Source organism: Cynocephalus volans, chromosome 8, assembly GCF_027409185.1.
Source record: "Cynocephalus volans isolate mCynVol1 chromosome 8, mCynVol1.pri, whole genome shotgun sequence".
Classification (NCBI taxonomy): domain Eukaryota; kingdom Metazoa; phylum Chordata; class Mammalia; order Dermoptera; family Cynocephalidae; genus Cynocephalus; species Cynocephalus volans.
This window is the reverse complement of record NC_084467.1, coordinates 152,607,207-152,627,690: the sequence shown is the minus strand read 5'-3', so window position 1 is coordinate 152,627,690 and position 20,484 is coordinate 152,607,207. Positions and strand designations below refer to the sequence as shown.

Genomic DNA, 20,484 nt, shown 5'->3' with positions numbered 1-20,484 from the left:
GAACATAAGGATAGACTGATGACCACTTCTCCTAAACTTATGTCCACTAAAAAGATTAGTATTATTCACATCTAGTCAATATGAATTTTACCTGTTCACCCTACTGCAGTTCATCAAATCTAAGACACCAATGACTGTGAGATACACCATTATATTGTACCACTATGAAAGAAGAAAAAATACTGCCAATTAAACCATGACAATGCCTTAATAATACCATACAGAAATCAGAGCAATCATCCCAGAGAAGGAACTGACTATTTCTCCTGGCTGGGACTGTATTGCTTGATGTGTGTGAGAGCAATCCTTTTCATATATATCTTAGTAGCAAAAAACAACACAGCTCTACTGCTAGTGTCTTCCTTTCTTAGGTTCCATAAAATGTTTGGTTGTTGCTTTGCAAGAAAATACAGGATTGAGGTCATTACTCCAACAAGGAGGAATTCACAAAAATCAAATTTATACCCCATTGCTTCATCTCAGTGTATTTCTACCTATACAACAATAATTTTATTGGCATAAAATTTATATACAGTAAAATGTACAAATAGATGAGTTTTGATAAATGTATGCCCAGTGGAAGCACCCTTCCAATCAAGATATAGAACATCTGCATCAACCCAGAAAGTTTCTATATGCACATTTCAGACAATCTCCATCTCCCTTCACCCAATAGTCAACCACTGTTCTGCTTTCCATCACCATAGATTAGCTTTGCCTGTTTTGGAAATTCACACACATAGAATCATACAGGATTGTATTCATTTGTACCTGGTATCTTTCATTCAATTTAATGTTTCTGACATTCATCCATGCTGCAGGGTGGATCAGTAGTTCATTCTTTTTTATTGCTGAATAGATTTCTATTATATGAACATACCACAATTTGCTTAACATTACCCTGCTGGTGGACATTTGGGTGAATCTTAGCCCATTTGGGATGCTATAACAAAAATATCATAGAATGGGTGACTTATAAACAACAGAAATTTATGTCACAGTTCTGGAGGCTGAGAAGTCCAAGATCAAGATGCTGGCACATTTGTTACCTAGTGAGGGCCTATTTCCTAGTTTCCAGACAGCTGTCTTTTTGCTGTGTCCTCACATGGCAGAAGGGGCAAGGGAGCTTTGTGAGGTCTCTTTCATAAGGGCACTAATCCTGTCATGACCTAATTACCTCAAAAGTCCCTACCTCCTAATATCATCAAATTGGTGCTTAGATTTCAACATATGAATTTTGGGGAGACACAAACAGTCTACAGCAGGGTGTTTCCAAAATTTGGGTTATTACAAATAAAGCTAATATAAGCATTCTTATATAAATACTTTTGTGGACATATGCTTTCATTTCTCTTATACAAAAAAAACTTTGAGTGGAACTGTTAGATCATGGGGTATGTTTAACTTTGTAAGAAACTTCCAGAAAGTTTTCCAAAGCAGCTCTACTATTTTACACTCTCACATGTATGAGAGTTCTAGCCTTTTTAATTTTAGTCTTTCTAATAGGTGTGAAGTAGTATCTCATCATAATTTTAACTTTTTGTTTTCCTCAGTGACTAATGATACTGAACATCTTTTCATGTGCTTATTGGACATTTCATGAAGTGTCTAAGTCTTTTGCTCATTTTTAATTGAATCGTCTTTTTAATAGCATTATGTAGGAGTTCTTTACATATTCTAGATACAAATATTTTGTTAGAAATATGCAATGAGAACATTTTCTCCCAGTATGTGGCTGGCCTTTTCATTTTCTTAATAGTGTCTTTTGATAAGCAGATATTTTAAATTTTAATTAAGCCCAACTTATCTTTTTCTTTTATGATTCATCCTTAAAAAAAAAACTTTGTCTAATCCAAGATAATGAAGACATTATCTTATGCTTTCTTCTAGAAGCTTTATAGTTTAGTTTTTATGTTTGGGTGTATAACACATCTTAAATAAATTTTTGTATATGATTTTAGGTAATGGTTGAGAGTCATTCTCCACCCCACCCCACTGCCATCCACTTATGGAGTTGTTCCAGTATCGTTTGTTAATAAGACTTTCTTTTAGGGTCGACCCCGTGGCGCACTCAGGAGAGTGCAGCACTTGGGAGTGCAGCGGTGCTCCTGCCGCGGGTTTGGATCCTATATAAGGATGGCCGGTGTGCTCACTGGCTGAGCGTAGTGCGGCCGGTCACAAAAATGACCAAAAAAAATAAGACTTTCTTTTGTTCCTCAACTGAACTGCCTTGTAGTCTTTGACAAAAACAGTGTAGGTCCATTTCTGCATTCTGCATTACTTTCATTCATCTATTTGTCTATCTTTACATCACTACCACAATGTCTTGATTACAGGAGCTTTATATAAATCTTGAAATCAGGTAGTGTGAATCCTCCTACTTTGTTCCTCCATAATAACTGTTTGCTTCAATGCTAAATCACAGCCTATCTTTCTGGAGACATTTTAAACTACATTTAAATTCAATACTTATAGTACCATCTATGCACATATCTCAGAACTGATGAAATTATGAACTGCACATGCACTATTTTGTGCACGTACAGATAATAAAAAAATATGTCAGGACTGCCACTTAGTCACAGCAACTCTAAGATGCCATCAATTATCAGACATATTCCAATTCTGGAAATCATGAAAAATAAATGTGTATCTCAGAATCAATAAAGTATATAATGCGCTAGCCAACTAAACTTAATTAAAGTTATGACCATAGTGCTATGTATTACAGCACTATCATTTCAGCTACTCTAGGTGAACTGTCAATTATCAACGTATCTTATTCCACTACAGCTCCACTCTCAGCACAGAAGCATCTGCTAATGCCAGCAATGACCAGATGGAATAAAATTTAGGGTACTAAAGAAAAGGGCAAAAATTAAGCCTAAGTCTTAAAATAACACACAACTGCATTTTATTTCTACATCTTCCTTTGCACAAAAAGTTTGAACGAGTCAGTTCTGGTCTACCAATATAAAATTAATGTAGTCGTCTAGTTTATAAGGTGGCATATGAAGGGACAATACATCTGACGTTCAAATATGATAAATGAGATAATTTTGGTTTCCCAGCCTATCAAACTTTACATATATCTCTATGTAAATTTCTATATATTTAAGCATTTTCTTAATTCTAAATTTAAGCCATAATTCTTTCACTATTAATTTATCCTCTTTATTCAGAGTCAGGACTCAATTTTCTACAATTTTACAGCAATCTTTGTTTTTTTATTACGGTAAGTTACAAAATTTGTCATGTCCTTACTAGACTTCAGGTTTCTTGAAGGCACTCAGAAATATGGCACTCACACCAGCTACTGTGCTGCACTGCATTTAGAACATCCTCAAATACCAACTGAACTAAAAAATCAGCCTGAAAAAATTATTTAGATAAAACCATGTTATTTAAGATTTCTAAGTGCTCTGAGACCTCCAATCATGAATTATGACAATTATATTTTTATATATGTTTATAAAAAAATGTAAAGAACCATGGCATGAGTCAGTACTAACAAAGTATGACTTTTAAAACTGTGTGTTTTATTCTGTTTCTGGTAGGAAGATATGGCAGACCCCCTAAGTAACTGGAACAATACTTCCAAAAAAAACTAAAAATTATGAATAAAGTATAAAAAAAATCTAAAGGCATCTCTGAGCTAGCTAGCAAGAAGTAAAGAATGATTAGGACTAAGTCAGAGACTTAGTACTAAAGAAGGGAACTCAAAGAAGTAAGAATAACACTGTTTTTCACTACATGAGGGTCTTTCAAAAAGTTCACGGAAAAACAGAATTGAAAGATAGTACAAAATTTCCATGAACTTTTTGAAGACCCTCTTACTTCACTAAGCTCCTGGAATAGGAAACAAAGCCCAAATTCTGTTCAAGGTAGGGAATCTAATTAAAGAGTCCTTTTCCTCATACAGCTGGTACTCTCAAAGGTTAAGTTCAATGTAATGGTAAACTAGAAATACACCCACTGCCCACCATCTTTCCTCCCCTAGCCCCAGCCCTAATTCCTACCCTGGCAATTGCAAGGAAAATCAAATGTCTCAAAACTGTAAGCTGGACCTTATTTAGATTTGCAGCCAAGAGCTAACAATAGTATCTGATTGTTAAAAACTTCCAACTGAGATTTTAACTTAAAGTGATGGTAAATTGGTAATGCTCCCAGTTGCTTAGCAGATACAAATGCAAATCTCTAAACTTAGAGCTCAAGAATTTCCACAAGGAAAAAATTCCAAGAAAAATGAACAATAAATGAGTAAATGAACAAAATGAAAAACAGTAAAATGAACAGTAAAAACCTAAAAACAAGAAAAGTATTGCAAATGAAACAATATTCAAAAGACAAAGATAACTAAAGACTCCAAATGCTGCCATTATCAAAGATCAAAGCTTGTAAAACAAGCTTGCAAATATGAAAAAAAAAGAAATTATAAAGACAGACAAAAGATTTCAAAAAGAACTAAACAGAACAACAAAAAGTGAAATATATGATATCTGAAATTAAAACCCAAAGGATAGGCTTACGATCAAACTAAGGCATGGCCAAAGAAAAGATAAACTATAAGTTAAATCTAAAGAAATGATCGAGAATGCAGGCAACAGAAAGACAAAGAGATAGTAAATAGAACTGCTTAAGAAGCACAGAAGATAGGGCTGGCTGGTTAGCTCACTTGGTTAGAGAGTGATACTCAAAACGCCAAGGTCAACAGTTCAGATCCCAGTACTGGTCAGCCACCATTAAAAAAAAAAAAAATAGAGAAAAACAGAAGATAGAATAAGAAGGTCTAAAGTATGTCTCATTTAAGTTCCAGAAAGAGAAGAGAGAGACAAAAGGGATGGGTAACGGAAGTAATATCTAAAAAGATAAGGGCCAAGACTTTCAGAGCTAATGAAAAACAACAACCTGTACATTTAATTCTAATAAATCCCAGTGGAATGTACAAGAAACAAATGCACATCTAGGTACAGCAGATAAATTTGAAAAGATCTTTAAAATAAACACACAGAGCAGATTTCCTTCACAGGACTGATTATCACACTAACAGCTGACTTATCAATAAAGGAAGCTAGAAGATAATGCAGTAATATCTTCCATGTGAAGAGAAAGAAATAAAAAAGTCTCATATTGTTTTCCAAAGGGGCTGTATCATTTTGCATTGCCTGTGGCTGTTGAGAACAAGAACTGTTCTCAATCTAGCATAAGCTCTGGTAATTTTTCTGTCTGCTTATTTCTCAGTAGCTGCTTCCCAGGCCTCAAGTAGCTTCCTCACACACATGTGCTGAACAATATTTGGCTTATGCAAGGGGAACCCTCTGAGTATTTTTTGAGCACTGTGTGTGTAATCTCTCCTCTTTGGAACTCATCCCTGTGAAGCTACCATCATGGACAGAATCAGGAAGTTCCATCCCATCAGTTTATTTTAAATAGCCTTACAGCCCACTAAACTTCTCTCAAGATTACATTTATACAAGTGTATTTTTTAATACTTCCATAATATAACCTTAATTTTGTTATTTGGGATGTTAAAGGTTAAGCTGTGTTTTACTTTGGTTTGTTTCATTTACTTATTGAAGGGCTAGAAAATTGAAAAATCTTCAATTTTAGATAAAACCAAATAGAGTCTATGCCAACTTGAGCTATGGGTTATAGCCAGTACTATAATTGTGTGGAGGAGTTTCAATTATGCATTAATTACATAGCAAAGCCTCCAGCTGACTCAAACTGTAGGGGAGATGTCAGTTGCAATGAGGTGTTAAACAATGAAGGGAGTGTTTTAAACTTGGAAGAAAAATTAGGCATGGTCTATCCTAAGAATGTAGTCTATTTAACTGCCTGGCTTCTATAAGGCTAAAGAGAAAGACACTAAAATTTACTTTGTAATTTTTTTGCACTATTTACTAACTTCTATTGTAAAACAATGTTTCAGTATTAGACTTGTAATACATTCAAATGAACACTGCGAAGGTTCTGGAGAATGGAGAATTGAAGACAGAATTTCTTTTTTAACATTTCACAAACTTACTGTGAATATCTGTAACCAGCCAAACATATTTATAAAAAAATATAAATAGTTGTCAATTACTAAAAATTGTGAGAATTCAATAATACCAAATTCACAAATCATAAAAATGAGTTAGAGCCTTAAAGTACAAAAAAAACCCAATACCAAATGTAATGAAGCTACATGGGAACTAAAATCGAGTCCCAGGTGTAGATATGACTGCTACATATCAAAAAAGGAATTAAAAATGAGAGATAAATGCACAAAGTTCTCAGGTTGCAGAACATCTCCACCTCCAAAAAAAACAAATTCTGAATTTCAGGTAAACAAATTCCCCATTCTCCAATTTTCTCAATGTGTTCCCTCCTCCTTTTCATTTTCTTTCCTCAAACATTTATTTAATATCCATTATTAGGCAAACACTGTTTTAAACAATGGAGTTACAAATAACAATAAAATAATAAGACCTCATCTCTAAGAAATTTATAATTTAGTTGGAAAGACTGGTGATAGACTGCAAAACACATGAAACTATCAAAAAAAATTTTTAAAAAGATGTGTATCATATTTCAGATTACAAATGATAAAGAAGTATTTGTATATTCATTAGAAGATGGAAAGGAGATACATGAATGCTCATACAAAAACTAAACTTCTTTTTAAAAGCAGTTAATACAATCCATTTTTGCATGGGTCTGATAGTTTCAGTTATATTACCAAATCTATTTCAAGAGGTGAACCAAAACTATTATATTTCTTATTTACCCAGTTATAGATTACTGAGGCATCTCAGTAGGTGGCACATTCAATCAAAAGACCCACATCTGCAAGAACACTGAAACTTCAGTATAAAAGCCTAATACAAAAATTCCTTATGGAAAAAGGTTCATTGAAAATTGTCATTTGAAAGTACTATAGGGCCGAGCCTGTGGCGCACTCGGTAGAGTGCTGCGCTGGGAGCGCGGCGACGCTCCCGCCGCGGGTTCGGATCCTATATAGGAATGACCGGTGCACTCACTGGCTGAGTGCCGGTCACGAAAAAATGACAAAAAAAAAAAAAAAAAGAAAGTACTATAAACAAAAACAAAACAATGTATGAATAGACTTTTATGTGTCAGGATACCTAGATTTTACAAAGAAAGCTATTTAAAGTTGGAGGCACTTAAAACTCAATTCTGCATTTTAGTAAAACGTGAAATCAGCAAGTACTGCAACTTATTTTGCTTGTCATGTTATTTAAAAATGGTATGATTTTCCTTTTAGAGGTGAAGTTGCTTTTTCTTTCTTAAAGAATTGTCATAATAACTTTAGTGAGAAAGAAGCCAAAGCATTCCATTCTTCTTTTGGATATTAATTATTTTGATGAATAAAAGTATTTTCCTAGTGATAGCTTGGATGTTACTGTCCCCCCAAAACTCACGTGGAAATCTGATCCCCAGTGTTGCAGTGCTGGGAGCAGTTTGGGTCATGGGGGCGGATCCCTCAGGAATGGATTAATGCTGGTCGTTTAAACGACCCTGGCACCTCCCTCTCTCTTGCTTCCTCTCACCATGTGATCCGCTTGTACCTGCCGGCTACCTGCTGCCTGCCGTTTTTCCACTGTGAGCAGAAGCAGCTTGAGGCCCGCACCAGATGGAGCTGTCCCAGAACCGTGAGCCAAATAAACCTCTTTCCTTTATAAATTACTCAGTCTCGGGTATTCTGTTAGAACAACACAAAAATGGCCTAATACACCTAGTTACCACTAAAAATATTTAACAAGAAATGTTCAACATTGGACCATTCACATTACAAAATATTATAATTATTCTAACACTAAACTTAGGGCTTGAACTTTGTAGAAGAGTTTTGTTTTGTTCTTGATTGTATCACACAACTGTCAAGGTCAGAATAAACCCAATTTCTTAATCTGAATGTCTCCACTGTTCAAAGGGTAAGGCTACTAAATGGGTCATCAAGAGACTTGGTTTTATTTTCTGCTCTATAACAAGCAGAGTTAAAAATGAAAGGCTAAAATAGCCTTTAAGGCTTTTTCTCTCAGTAATTTCATCCAAAAAGAATGGGTTTAAGCTACGAGTATTTTACATCCTTTTTAGGTCTCAAATTGTAAAAGAAAATAAATTTCAAGCATTTGTTTAGATTACAAAAAAATCATTATTATGTATGTTCTCCCTAACACCACATTATTTGGGAGAGGAGCTAGGTAAAGCTTTTGATGGCTGATAATTGCTGAGGTCTAATTTTGATTTTGAACCTATCAGGATGTAAACTGTCAAAGGACATATTTTTCACTGTACTTTGAACAATAAGGCATTAAACTGGGTATTACACTAAGTTCTAGAAGAAATTTTATTTCTCATCAGTTGTAATTTATGACTCCTAACACACTATCCTAACCACTATCATGTGATTTCCTACAAGGTTGGGCTTGTGGTAGCAGTTTGTTTTTTAGTTATTGCTTTACAAATGTTTGTTGAATAAACAAAGTCAATATACACAGCAATCTCCCCATATGAAAATTATGGCTACATTCTTCTTAATCTGTCTCACAGCTGAGGCATCAGCATGACTGATTAGATAAAAATTAAAACCTACTTCTAATGTTAAGTGTATCCCACACCCAACCTATGTACAGCCAAGTAAGAAAATACTTTATGAAATATACTGCATTTTTAATTCTCCTCAGGTACAACTCAAACAATTAAGAAACATGAATTGAGAAATCTGTTGTTGCTTTAACAGATTAATGTACATTTGGCAGACTAATAACTTACTACTAAAATATATTAAATATACTTATAAACATCTAGTTTTAATCATGCAGTATACCAGGTAGTATAAAACCCTCCCACTTTAAACACCTAGAAATGCTAGAATGCAACATAAACCGGAAATGCATAGTTGAGCTAGAAGGGAAACAGTCATGAACTACAAATGAAGAAAAAACTGACAATCAATCAAGCCCACTGGTGTTGCAGGGGAGGAAAGTATATGCGTTCTCAAGACTTGGTTTTTATCACCCACACAAAGGAGAGACACAAAGGAGCTAAAATTGGAACCATAGAAGAACCACACAAGCAATGAAAGGATGAAGTAGGAGGAAAAAATTTGCTACCAATCAAGTGTCAAGGAAGTGTGTATCCATCTTGATCTAGCTCTGGAGAAGAGGAAGAAAAAGGGCTCCCTAATTTGTTAGCCAAAGGCCAACCCCACTGCCACTTAGGTCTGATTATACTAGTTTGCTGCACAAAAAATCCTCAAGTTGAGAATTGAACACAAAAACCAACTTAAGACTTGGGATACTCTTGGAGCACCTGGCAAAAGTAACCACAAAATCACCCTGGAAGAGCATGCCTTCAATCCAGGATTTCTTCAAATAAAGCCATGTTAAGATTAGTGAGCAACATTCCAATTTACAACGAACACCAAGATTAAATCAGCAGGTACATAACACAATTGGACAATGTGACAACTTCAATTTAATACAAAATACTATAAGAAATACCCTAAGAAAGTACCAAGTGCTACAAAAATGTTGTAGCAGAATATACGAACCCCCTTCTCTCCACTTAGTGCTCACACCACCACCTCTCTTATCCCCCAAAACATTATATATTACAATTTTGATTTACATTTTCTTGATTATATTTATTACAATTATAATATTACTACTATAATTTTGATTACAATTTCTATAATTATAATTATTTTCTTTTCTCTATTGGATAAAAAGCATTCTGACATCAGGAACTATCTTAAAACCCTACATCACCCAGCAATGCTTAACTGAATATATGAAATATTTACCCATTTTAATAATTAGTTGACTGAAAATTAATCTATTGAGAAAAATTCATTGTTTGCCATGCTGGGTCTAATAAACTTGACAGCATTCTAAAATCACTTAATCATGGTTCATTTTAAACCTTGCTAATGCATAACTATTAAAAATTATTTAAAACAATAGTAACATTGCCATTTTTCTTCTGTAAAAGACTATGAAGATTCAAAAAATAGTCATAATCTTAATTGTGGCATGCCTACTCATACTCATTAATATAAAGAGAAATGCTGCTAGAAAACATGTAAACCACTTAAAAATTATACTTCAGACTATCTGTAAAGATTATAGCTCCGAAACTGAAATTTTGTTTTTTCCAAATAAATAATAATCAGTAACTACTACTTCTCAATGATATTTCAGTGTCTTATGAAAAGAACAGTTTAACAAATTGCTTACTTCAGGTCCTGTAGAAGGTCTTTCGCATTAAGCATGGTTATTAAAGAGGTGGTAGCTGCAGGAATTATGATAATGGGCGTTCGAGATCCTATAAAGACAAAATTTTAAAGGTAGTGAATATTTATTAATATTAAAAGGAAATATACTTATTTTCCCTACTAAATGTTAAAAGTTGGTAGAGTTATAACTTTCTTTTGAGCTAAAAAATATTTTAAGACATTGGTGACATTAAAAATATTTAATAATCAGTGTGACTTACGTACTGACTAATCAGGATACCAAGCACAAACATTTGATACAGCTGCACAAAGCATAATATCAGCCCTGATTCTGCAATCTTGTTCACTCACTTTAGTTCTTAAAGTTAGGTTTAAAATCATGCACAACCTCACCTTTCTTCTGATTTGGGGGTGGCCTTGCTTGAGAAACTGTAAGGGAGGAAAATCACAATTGTTATAAAAACAATATTCTTATTTTCAAACCTACAAATAAGGCCTAAAAATTATTTGTATTCACCTACAACTCAGTTGTAAAAGTTAAAAAGTGCTGCTATCTTCTCAAATTCACAAAACTATTTAAATGACAGCATTGTTCAACAATCTACAGTCACAAGGGAAGTGGATATACAGTAGGTCCCCTCTTCTTTACCTATGGTTTCACTTCCCACTGTTTCAGTTACCCATGGTCAACTGTGGTCCAAAAATATTAAATGGAAAATTCCAGAAATAAACAATTCATAAGTTTAACGTTGCAGCCATGATGAAATCTACTGCTGTCTCCACTCCGCATTTTGCCTAGGTTGTGAATCTATCTCTTTGTCCAGTTTATTCACACTGTATCCACTTCTCACCAGTTAGTCAGTCAGTCAGTCACTTAGTACATCTTGGTTCTCAGATCAACTGTAGCAACAGCACAGTGCCTGTGTTCATGTAACCCTTATTTTACTCAATAATGACCCCAAAGCCCAAGAGAAGTGAGGCTGATGATTCAGATATGCCAAAGACAAGCCATAAAATGTTTCCTTTAAGTAAAAAGGTGAAAGTTCTGGACTTGTAAAAAAGAAAAAACTGAATGTTGAGGCTGCTAAGATCTTTGGTAAGAATGAATCTTCTATCCATGAAACTGTGAAGAAGGAAAAAAAAATTTCTGATAGTTTTGCTGTCACACCTCAAACTGAAAGTTAGGGCCACTGCGCATGATAAATGCATGATAAGATGGAAAATGCATTACACTTGTGGATGAAGGACATGAACAGAAACTTGTTCTCACTGACGGCAATCGGGTGAGTTACTATCCGCAGTTTCAGGCACCTACTAGGGGTCTTAGAATATAGCCCCCACAGGTAAGGGGAGCTACTGTGTATTACATTGTCAGGCACTCAGTATCTACATTCATGGATATTCAGGTCTAGCAAAAGAAGAAAATAATTTAATAATAAACTGATTACCACTGTAATAAATGTAAAAACAAAGTACTATAACAGTATATGACACTGATGGAAGAAGTGGGAGGAAGCAATTTTAGAAGGAAGAGAAAAGTGTTACTGGAAGCTAATACCTAAAATATTACTTTTTTTTTTTGCCTTTTAAAAATTGTTTTTTGCTTTTTATTAGGAGAGGAAGAGAGCATTAGATGCAGTAAGTCAAGTATACGTGAAGGTCTATATTACCTGCAAATGACCATACTATTAATAACTGTGATGTTACAAAAACACAAATATTCGTATCTTTTTATTATGTGTATATACAATGGACTTTATAATGAATGCACAGAAGTATTTTTTGGCATAATGGTAATAATAACTTAATTCAGGATGAAAACATTTTAGCATTAAAAATGCTACAAGTTCAATTTTCAGTATTTATCCGTACAATACAAATTTATCAACTGCCTTTCATGTACCACAGGCTGTGCTCGGGTTTTGTTTTTTAATCACAAAAATAAATAAAAATTAGAAGATTTAAAATTTTAATTTAACGTCAGTTTTCAGAAACAGATACCACCTTTAAAGAGAATCAGACAGCACATACATTTTTGGAATATGTTCCATTTTAAAGACAGCAAAATGCTACATTTTAACTAATTCTTTGTAGAGCTGTTTCATTGTGACAAAATTATATATTATAGAATTCAGCAGTATGATCTTTCTACTCACATAAAGCAGAAAACTATATACACAAATACAAGCTCACACACACACATATTTACTATAGTTTTCTCATCTTTCCCCTTGTTGAAAAAAAATATAAAATCTTTCTTAAATCATTTTTAGAAATAGGAGTTCATGGATAAATCTGATTAGCTAAACAGTGTCATCTGAAATATAATACAGTTTCAGCAAATACTTGATATTTATTGGAGGACAAAGGGATGATTGGATACACAGAGACATGGATAGATAAACAGGAGACAGGAGTTGCTATGAGAATGACTAAAAGGAACAACAACAAAAAAGAAATCTGTGACTGAAATACCACTGATTTGTTAAGGGAACCCACAAATGGGCTCGGAAATTTAGGGAAACACTAAAATCAAGGCTGAGAAGTCTCTATATAAGAAAAAGGCAAAATATAAAACTACACACCTTCATTAAAAACAAAGTTTAGAGGTTTAAGCAAAAACTAACTACACAGAATATAAACAGGTTCCCTAATGCGTTAAGGTCCAAGGTGGGGACACTGCGATGAACATGCTAATGATGAGCCTGATTTTAAGGAGGGGAGGCAGAGTAACACAAGGAGTCTGTATGGCAGAATGATCAATAGTAAAGGTCTATAAGGTGATTTAAGTCTGTATCTCCATTTTGCCACTCCCTAGGCAAATCACCCTGGCAAGCTGATTAATTTTGTTCAACCTCCAGTTTCCTTAACAGTAAAACAGAGATAACAGTATCTACATCTTGATATTGCTGTGAGAATTTTAAAAACTATAATGCATGCTGAGTCCTTAGCCAGGTCTTGGCATATATTTACCATACACTGAACCCTGTAGCTACAGCTGATGCTAATAATGGCTGCTGCTTCTACTACCACTGCCACTACTTAAGCAAATGTACCGATTGCCAATTTGAAAGCTGAGAAAAAGCCATAAGAAAAAGTATTATTGTTGCTTTGTTTATTTTCAAATATGATTGTATTCTTCACTTTAAGAAATATCTACTCAGGGCCTATGTACAAGTCACTCTGCTAAGTTCTTATTAAATAGCAAATAAAACAGAAGTAAACCCTGACCTTGAAAAGCTTTCGGTAGAGCAGGGGAGCCATACCATAAACAAATATACAAACACATATATGAAGAAATTTATATTTATATGTATAACACATACTAAGGAACAAAAGGAGTGTATACTGGCAGAAAAGTGTCCTTTAGATAGAACGCTTAGAAAAAGCCTTTCAAAGAAGGTGGCATTTAAGCTGAAATGGGAAGGATGGAAAGAAGCTAGCTGGCACAGAGCAAGTGGGAGACGGTGCAGACAAGAGGGAGAACTGCGGGCAGATGTCAAAGGCAGAAAGAAACTGCTTTGCTTATGGAACTGAAACAAGACAAATGTGTAGACCACAAAGAAAGGAAGAATGGCAGGAGATGAAGATCAAAAAAATATGCAGGGACCAATTCATACAGGTCCTTTCATGCAATGTGAAGTTTATATTTAACAGCCACCAGAAAGTCCTATAACTTTTCAGCCAGAAAAATGACATGATTTGATTTTCATGTCATACCTTCTTTAAGGGAAAAACAACAGATTTAGACAAGGAATCCAAAAGTGGTACAAGCACGAAAGCAGAAAACTCAGGACTACTGCAAAAGTTTACAATGGTGCTACTCAAACTACAGGTGGTTAAGGATGAGTTGTTTTTTGTTGGGTTTTTTAAAAAAATTCCAATCCAAGGCCAACTGAATAAAATACAGTAACAATGAATTACCAGAAAGATGATCATGCACTGAGATGCTATGACAATATTTTACCCTCAATTTCTATATGTACCTTACTGGGAACCAGAAATAAAAAAGGTCACAGACTGATATTGGCCTGCAGACCACACTTTAAGATACACAGGTGAAGAGAAATGATGACGGTATTGACTTGATGCGGGTAGTGAAGATAAAAAGAATTAGATGAATTGGGGATACAGAAAAGGTAAATTTGACAGAACCCACTGACATTTTAAATAAGGAAGGGAGTAAGAAAATGTGAAGAATGAAGAATAACTCCTAAAATTTTGGCTTAAGTAATAAAGTTTCTGGTAGTGCCACTTATGAAGAAGCAGAAGAGTGTAGAGTAAGAGATCTTGAGAAAAATAGCAGGGAAAAAATTTTTTTTAATTTGCTTTAAACATGCCTATGTCATATCCAAATGTTACACAGACAATTAATGTAAGACACCAGAGGTAAAAAGAAATGTCTGAATTGGAGATACAAATTTGGAAATCATTAGCATAGATTATAAACTGTGGAATGAGTGTGATACTCCAACCATCACTTAAGTTATAAATGGGATGACTGAATAGCATAAGAAATTTGTATAAAATATACAGGGGCTAACTCTCAATCGCACATGAGCCATATTAAGCAAATAAACTAGCATCATAGGCCACCTACCTATCTCAGAAGATCTATGAATTAGAAGTAAAGAATTAAAGCTGGAAAAGTAACGTATGTATTGTGTATGCATAAAAAAGACAGAAATATGTGCAAGAGATAATCTGCCTATAAAAAGGAAATGAACTATGGTTTATCAAACGCTTGTATTTCTGAATCCACAGAAAAACATGTGCTTCTTGTTAGTTATATTCCCTAAAGGAATTTTTAGAGGCTGGGAATTTTTAGAGGTTTAAACTGTTTAATTGTAAACACTTTAAAATGGTAAATTTACCCAGGGACTTGCTGGCACAATAGTACTAAATAAATATTTGATGATGAAAAATTTAAAATGCTCAAAAATGGAACTCCATCCTTGAGGTGTCTCAATCAAGGAGAGAATAGGTGGTACAACCTCCCATTTCTAAATGATCCAAATTCTCCCCAACAAGTAACAATATGATTCTATAATCCCTCATCTATCATATTACATTGCCAGGTATGTTTTGAGCATTCATATTTTTTCAGATTTTAAAAAGACAATGCAGGTGGAACATGTCAAATATTAAACAATAATATCTCTCCGAAACTGGGCTGCACCCCATAAGCAAATACATTTAACATTTCTGCAGCAAAATAAAAATACATAACACTAATCAGGACGAATAAAAACTTCAAATTGCTACCCATCCACTCAAACCAGTCTTTTGCCAAATGAGAGCTAAAAACTTAATTTCATTTAGAATGGTGGGTAAGAATTGTGAACCTATGGGTGCCAAGCAGCTAAGTGGAAGAAGAAAGAGAAAAATTCACATGGATGGGCATCAGAATACAAGATATATTACAAGACAGTTGTTCAGAATAATTTCCATCAGTTTAACCCCCGTGCACCTTGGTAGAGCAATTGAAAAAGTATGACAGGACAGTAAGAGATGAAAATACTCAGAACCCCTTACTTTACATACAGATCTTCCCTGAGATCACATAACTGGCCAGTAGAATCCAGCCCCATTAACTTCATTTTATCACAAGGCACACATGAAAACGGTTTGTTTAGATATCAGTGCCTCCCTCCATCCCTTTCCTTTCTATATTGATTTTGAGAAAAGGTGAAATGGAGACAGTTTTACATCATAGGAAACAAAACTGGGTTAGAATCCTCAGGTGGTGATTTCTCCCCTTGTATTCCATTTTTGAATTTCTCATGTGATTTTCTTTAGACTGACCAAACAGAACGTTCCATCCCTCCCTTCCAAAGAAAAACAAAACAATTCTGTATGTGTGATTCAATTTCCTCCACAACATTCCTATACTTCATAGGTAGTATTCTTTGGGCTCAATCCCATCTGCCCGTCCCTATTTCCTTCACTTTTTTCTTCCTTCCTGAAAAAAGCTCCTTTAGCTTCTTCTAGTTTCTGGCAAAGAGCCTAGTATATGGGAAGCATTCAAATAATATTTGTTAAATTTCATTGTTCTTCCTTATGCTCTCACAGTGGCTTTTGGTATGGTCATCTCTACTTAAAAACAGTCCTGACATTTGAAACAAATTACATCCAATCTGCTTCAAGTATAACACAGCTGATGGAGCACACCCTTCTCCACTCCTCCTCAAAAACAGGAATGACAAAGATTTCAAACAAAACTGCTGTAACTAAAAAAAAAAAAGAAAAGAAATAGTAGCTACATCGAAGGGGAGTATGGACCCAGGACACAGTGAAATTGCTGGCAAAATCATCCCAATATAAGCTCCATGTATCTTAATACCACACTTCTGAAGTGCTTCCATGGATTTTTAATATTTATAACCTACACAATTTTAAGCATACTATGAATGAAAAGATAACCAAAGCTGCACTATTAATACTGCCAAATTTATGAGGAAGATCATGCAGTTAAATTCTTAACTGTGTCTTTCCAATCCTTTTCATTTTCTTCCTAGTCACTTTCAACAGCAGAGATGAGGTTAAAAAAAAAAAAAAAAGACAGGTGGTATAGCCTAGCACTGAAATTACACTAAAGGTAAAAATAAAACAAACCACCCCAAAACACCTAAAATAAATATAGTGTTGGTATCTACATGCATCTACAAAAATTAATCTTTTTAGGTACTAGGAAGGGGGGGGAAATCTTTATAAAACAACTTCAATACTGCCTTTGCTTAACATATATTTTTAAAAAATGATCACACAACTTTATGTGCTCAATAACACATATATCTGAAATTTTAAGCATCAAAGCTGCACATAAATCTACTAAAATTATAATTCTGTGCTTCTGTAGGAAAAAAATTCACACCTACACGTACTAATATGGAACTTTACACATAAATAGCCTTTTAAAACATTTTCTAAAAAATAAAACACATTTTCTTAATTTTCAAATCTTCAACTATACCTATTTATTCAAGTAAACATCCTTACGGCATAACTTCATTATTCAAAATCATAGTGTTATATAACCTATTTTATCAATGATCTTTGAATAAAATTGGGGAAAACATTATTATGGTAAAGAATACTACAAAATCCAGTTAGGCTGTTTAAATGGACTACAGGAAAATAAGTAATTCAACATGCTTTTTCATTTTAACTTCTTTATGTTTTTCTGCTACGAATATAAAGATTTACTAATGATGCTGACCAAAGTTTAGCAACAAGCATTTAATTCATATTATCAGTTTAGACATCTGCTTAAGCAATATTGACAGTCTATTTGAAGAAAAATGACCTTTCAATGTATTTTAAGTAAAATTTCAATTTCTTAAAAGCATTATACATATCAAACAACTTTCACTGTTATGATCATTTGGAAAAAACAAAAACCCAAGTCTTATATTTTTACCTGGTCTAGGTACTGGCTGTGCTGCAGGAGTCTGAGTCTTACGGGCAGATGCACCCTCCTTTAAAAGAATAAACATCAATATATGATGTTAAAGTTCCTGTACATAATAATTAAACACTTTACTGCAAAGAAATCTCATATCTCTGTTTCTCATCCAGCTTCTCTCATTCAATCAGTTACCCCATCAAACGTGCTAAGACCCTGAGGTGTTTTTTTTTTGTTTTGTTTGTTTTTAAAACCCTCTCCTTATTTATGCTATTAGTCATGAGACAGTAATACAGACCTTTAGTGGAAAATAAATTTAAATTGTTACTGTAGAGTAGTTACTATAAGCGTGTAATATTTCTTATTTGTTTAATTGCTGACAATTTTAACATTCTCAGATGTTATTATCTTTCAAAATCAAGTCAATCTTTTTTCCTAGAGTCTCAAAATGAATAAATGATATAGATCCTCATGTTAGAAAGATGTAAACAATGTTACTTTGAGGTGATTAAAAACACACACACAAATAATTAAATGTCTTCAAAATATTCACATTGGGAGGATTTGTTATATTTGAATTAAAACCGGATAAGAATATCTTAAAATCTAAATAATGAATTTCAATTACTGAGCATGTAATATGTACAAGGAAATATGCTAAATGTTGAAATATATCAATTACATACTCAGGAATAGATGCCTATGAAATGTTTGATACTTAAAAAGTCTGTTTCTAGTGCAATAGTTTCAATCATATTCACACTAATTTTTCATAACACATTTCTCTTCACAGAAAGCTACAAATGTAAATTCCATAACAACTATGAATTCATAAAGATTTTACTCTAGAAGTACTCAACAGAATGAAGTATGACAAATATCAGAGGAGTTACATGAACCCCATAATAATAAAAACCAGTATAAGCATCACAAGAAACATTTCCAAAGAAATAATGTTCAATAATGTTTATTTTAATTATACCATATTCTCTTCAAAATTTGAAATTTTACATGGTAAAATCATCTGGAATAGCAGGCTATCCCACTGCATTTTTTTCTTTTTAAATAAATGACTGCAAAAATTAACACCAAGAGAAAGAGAAAATGCTTTCACTTCATTCAATACAGTGGTATTCTAGCATTCAGTTAGAATGTCACAGAAACCATCCCTTATTAAAAGAAAGAGTAGTCACAGCAACAACTAGCAAAAACTCCCTGAAGTAACAACATACACACACACACACACACACAAAAGCAAAATATCCTTTTCCAATATTCTCACTATTATGCATTTAGTTATATATTGGTGTATCTAAAACAATCATTCTGGATGCTGGTTTCACAGACATATTCAGTTTAAGAAAATTCATCAAGCCCACTTATGATAAGGTCATCTTTCTCCAAGTAAATTATATTCAAGGAAAACATTAAATGTAAAAAAAAAAAAAAGTGAATCATAATTAAGGTGGAGAGCAAATTAAATAATTAACATCATTATAATGTAGTGAAATTTTCTCATATTTGTCTGTAAGTTCATGCTGGGGAAAATAACTTTCTATTCTTCTTTATAATCCCAGTGCTGAGAGCATAAGTAGGAACATAGTACAAACAATGTTGGCTGAACTGAACCGAATCTAGATTTTAAAGAATCAGAGCCAAGGAATAATCATTAAATAGGAGTCAAATTAAAGGAATATTAGCCCTTTTCCCAAGTTCCTGCAGGAAGAGGAATCAACTAGACATTATATAATAAAATAACAAGAGTTAACTTTAATCATATTACTTATCGATTTTAGTATGTAAATACTGACTCATTAGGGTGTGGTCTAAGTACAAACAGAAAGAGAGAAAAAAAATTTAAAAACACAGGAAAAACAACAATGAGCTCATACATATGCAGATACCTTCTGTCTACATTTGACTATAAGGCTGTTTGGATCCAAATGAAAGCCCTTCTTCTTTTGGAACAGAATGAACTAAGTTCAATACAGCATTTTGTGCACATAAAGAGAACTACCCAAATCAAAACTAATCCAACTAACTACTGAAACACACCTATAATATATGAACAAAGAGAGTATGGTTGTTATAACGTGCGTCAGGCAAAAGGTGCAAGCATATATAAGTAATACGAAAAAAATCTTTAAAATTATGATCCCTAGGACTTTTTGGTCTACTTTTGAATAAGTTCAAATCTTGATCTCTTTAAATGCCAATAACGGGTGTTTTCTGTTTGTCCAGTAAACGATCTTTGCTTGATGACCCAATCACTCCTTTCTGGTATACGTACTAGACTAAGTCAAAACATGTGTACTAGATTAGGTCAATCAAGACCTAGTATTATTTTTCATAAACTAGAGCTAGCTGGTAAGACCTCAACCTACAAGGCTATGAGGAGATAAGCTGAGAATTACTGATGATCAAGTCTCTTGACACATGGAGAAAACACATCGGTAGAAGGAGAAATTGAAGCTAAAATGTGAGAAAACAGGTGGAATGTCACACCCCTTATAATATTATCTACTGTCTAGTTCTAGTGGCCTGCAAAGCCTACTTTATCCCCAACACTTCTTGACTGTATGAGCCATTATAATCCCTCATCTCTAGCTTTTGTTTTGGAGGGTTCTTTTGTAGCTATTGTAAACGGGATTACTTTCTTGGTTTCTTTTCCTGCTAGCTCATTGTTTGTTGGTGTATAGAAATGCTACTGATTTTTGTATGTTGATTTTGTATCCTGCAACTTACTGAATTGGTGTAACAGTTCTGAATTTTGGTGAAGCTCTTAGGGCTTTCTAAATATAAGATATATGGAAGCTAAAAAAGTTGATCACAT

General features: G+C 33.8%; 1 protein-coding gene across 1 annotated transcript in view; it reads right to left on the bottom strand.

Annotated features, from left to right (window-relative positions):
- CDC73 (cell division cycle 73) overlaps positions 1 to 20,484 on the bottom strand; it is a 103,286-nt gene that overhangs the window by 15,091 nt on the left and 67,711 nt on the right. The window contains exons 11-13 of the mRNA XM_063105020.1: positions 17,667 to 17,724; positions 10,640 to 10,675; positions 10,248 to 10,335 (exon numbers count right to left, since the gene is read on the bottom strand). Of these exons, the coding sequence (XP_062961090.1) occupies positions 10,248 to 10,335; positions 10,640 to 10,675; positions 17,667 to 17,724 (182 nt within the window). The remainder of the gene's footprint in view (positions 1 to 10,247; positions 10,336 to 10,639; positions 10,676 to 17,666; positions 17,725 to 20,484) is intronic.